Raw genomic sequence first — 3062 nt, forward strand, 5'->3', positions numbered from 1 at the left:
AGCGATGATCAGCAACAGGTCAGGACTGGTTTGTATTCACCTGTTGCACTGCAGCTGTCTAGGAGCTGGTTGGTATGAGCAGGGACACTGATGGTAACATGGGGATATCCAGTCAGGACTGGTGCTGTCCTGCCTGGGACCACGTGGGCAATGAGGGAAAACAACCCCAGAGCCAACAGGCTGAGAGGGGAGACACTGGGCCCTGGCTGTCAACAGCTTCCCTGGACATCAGGGTGTCACGGGCCAGGGGACACACACACCGCCCACAGATGGTCCTTCCTGCCTGACATTCAGGTTAGTGACAAAACCCTGGCATGGCAAACACGAGGAGAACCAGAGTCGCTCAGTTACAAACAAGCCTTTAATTGATCTTTAAAAAGTGCTTTTTTGCTTAGGTTCAGAACATTAACTCCGACTGGGTGATGTTGGCAACCTGTGGCAGGCTCCGATAGACCGAGTTCCAGAAGGTCACAAACTGGGATCTCAGGTCCTTCTTCACGGAGTTCTTGTTCATCTTGTTGTTGATCTCCAGGTAGTAAGCGCCCTTGCTGCTGTAGGCTGGCCAGGAAACGGGCACGTCCGAATTCCCCTTGTTGGGATCACTGGGAAAAAAGAGACAGACAAGTTCAGTTTTATCATGGAAGCTTGTGGATAAAGCTTTTAGTGAGTGCACACAGAGTGTTTGACACTAGCACAAGCAATAGGAATTCTGCCTGCCAGGAGTGACTTGCCAACCTGCAGTCTCCTCCATCAGTCCCCACTGGCATCATCCCTGGCTACATGCAGGGATTTGAGTCCTGTATGAACACAAGTATTAAGGAATGAACCTCATCACTAAGTATAATCAGAGTTCACAAGCTCTGAAGATGCTCCTCCTCTCCTCAGGTGTGTTATGGATGAGGAGGACCCAGAGCAAACTCCACCACTGGGAGATACAGAGCCTGGCTCAGAACAGAACTACAGAGAACACCCTGCTTTGGGGAATGATCCTGAGAAGTTACTGGACAAAGGCAGCAGGCTGAAGGGTCCCAGCAAACCACAAATGTGGAACAGGAATCACTCACCCAGTCCTGGCAAAGTTGGTCCAGTAAGCGATCATGGCCTTGGAGACAGTCCTGTGCTTGGGCAGGTAGCCCAGAGGGGTGGCAAAGGGCTTGCCAAAGACGTACTGCAGGTCATCAGCGTGGTCTGCCCCAACCCAGCTGGGGTAGATGGGCATGCGTGACGGCTGGGAGAACAAGTAGCTGTATGTCTTGCCACTCCTGGGGAAATAAAACAGACTGGCTAAGCAGCTGTGAGTGAAGAGCAGAGCTCTCTTAACCAGCTCCTCAACCCCTAATGCTGGGAATGCAGCATTTTGGCCCCCCAGTCCAGCTCAGTCTTCCTGCCAGGGCAGAGCTGCTCACCGGGCGTTCTGCAGGTGCAGATTCAGGGCCCACTGGGTGGGAACCAGGAAGATGTAGTCAGTGATCAGGTCCACCACTGTCCTCTTCATGACCTCCTGCTTCGGGTTCTCCTCCCAGCTCTGGGTGTAGATACCGTACGTGGCATTGGCTCCAGCCTCGCCCCTGTCCACGGTCAGCCCTTTGATCAAATCATAGACCTGTTCCCTGAAAAGACAAGTAATATCAACTACTTACTGACCAGTAGCTTCCAGTGGGGCAAGTCCATTGCCTGGCTCTTTCTCTTGAAGGCTCTGGGCTCAGCAACACAAGCCCTGGGCACCCAGGCTCGGAGTGACAGCCTGTTTTGGAGGTCGAGCCCTGTCCACTCAAGTCCAAGTGCTCAGAGTTTGGGAGCCACATTAAAGAGAAGATCCCTCCTGCTGAGGGTTTTCAGAGCCTCTCCCACTCACGCAGAGATTTTCCTCAGTGGGCCATTGATGGCGGGTAAATCCACACCGGCGAAGAAGTGCCCATCCATGTCATTGACCCCAGCCAGGTAGTCAATGTCAGCAGCGTTGGCAAAGAGCTTCTCTGGCATGTCTGGCAGGAAATCTCCATCCACAACAGGAGTGATGGCCAGGGTGTGCACCAAGGGAGCTGCAGCAGGAGACAAACCCAGAATCTGTGAGGAGGTGAGAACAGACAGGTGTGTGTTCTGCAATGACTCAAAGAGCTGTGAAAAAGTTAGGCTGAGGTGGGCTGTGCTCATCCAGCACAGTGTGCACCTGCCTAAGGAAGGGTGACTGCAAGATCTGTCATTATTGCCCTCTTTCTGAAGGACACAAGCACTGCTTCAACACTCCTGGCAATCACCCCGGTGTCCTGCCAGAGGTTTGGGGAGCCCTGAGTGGATGGGGAATCACCACATGGGTCAGGGGACTTACAGGGCAGGTTTGTCAGCTGAAGGTGGTAGGCGAGTGTCAAGGCTTTGGGGTCAGAGACACGAAGGCAGTTGGCCAAGATGGCTGTGTTGTCTGTGGGGCAGCCCAGCTTTTCTCCAAGCTGCAGGAGGAGAGAGAGAGAAACCACAGGGCATTACCTCCCAAAGACAGGGGTTGTTGTTATAGAGGCAGAGGGGTGCATTTGTTTTAATCTACAAAGCATCACGTTTCCAAAGTTCAGTTGGGCACAGCTCCTATTTATGCTCCCCTCTAGGGAATCAATATTTTGGTCTTTTTCCAGTCACTCAGGAAAGACCTGAATGTTACCTTTTTAGCCCAGAAGAGGGGGTCCCTCTGGATGGCCCAGCTGCAGACCCCGACACCGCTCTGGCTGATGGCTCTCTTGAACAGGCCCTTGTTCTTTGGGGACAAGGTCTGGGGTGCAGAATGGAAACAAGAGGCTTTCAGGTAAAAACTCATGAAGACACCATTATGTGCCACACCCCACTGATCACCTCGCAGCTTGTGCACCCAGCCTGGGGAGGAAAGTGTCACAGTGCCGAGGGGTCCCTCTCCCCCATTTACACAGAAGTGGCTCTAGCGGGGAGTGACAGACACAACTCACCTGCAGGGAGACACTGACAGCACCGGCCGACTCCCCAAAGATGGTGATGTTTTCTGGGTCACCCCCAAAGGCCTTGATGTTCCTCTTCACCCAGGCAATAGCCATGTGCTG

General features: G+C 53.2%; 1 protein-coding gene across 1 annotated transcript; it reads right to left on the reverse strand.

Annotated features, from left to right (window-relative positions):
• Positions 1-397: 397 nt before the first annotated feature.
• On the reverse strand, positions 398-3059 carry LOC114073224 (bile salt-activated lipase-like; the record flags this gene model as incomplete). The annotated part of the gene is made up of 7 exons (XM_027911014.1): positions 398-602; positions 1065-1262; positions 1407-1610; positions 1856-2042; positions 2330-2447; positions 2654-2761; positions 2952-3059. Coding segments are annotated over 7 exons (1128 nt in total), but the record flags the coding sequence as incomplete, so codon positions are not given.
• Between the last annotated feature and the right edge of the window lie 3 nt (positions 3060-3062).

This window comes from Empidonax traillii, unplaced genomic scaffold (assembly GCF_003031625.1).
Source record: "Empidonax traillii isolate 1590-97213 ecotype Southwest subspecies unplaced genomic scaffold, ASM303162v1 scaffold5728:size7308, whole genome shotgun sequence".
In the NCBI taxonomy this organism is placed as follows: domain Eukaryota; kingdom Metazoa; phylum Chordata; class Aves; order Passeriformes; family Tyrannidae; genus Empidonax; species Empidonax traillii.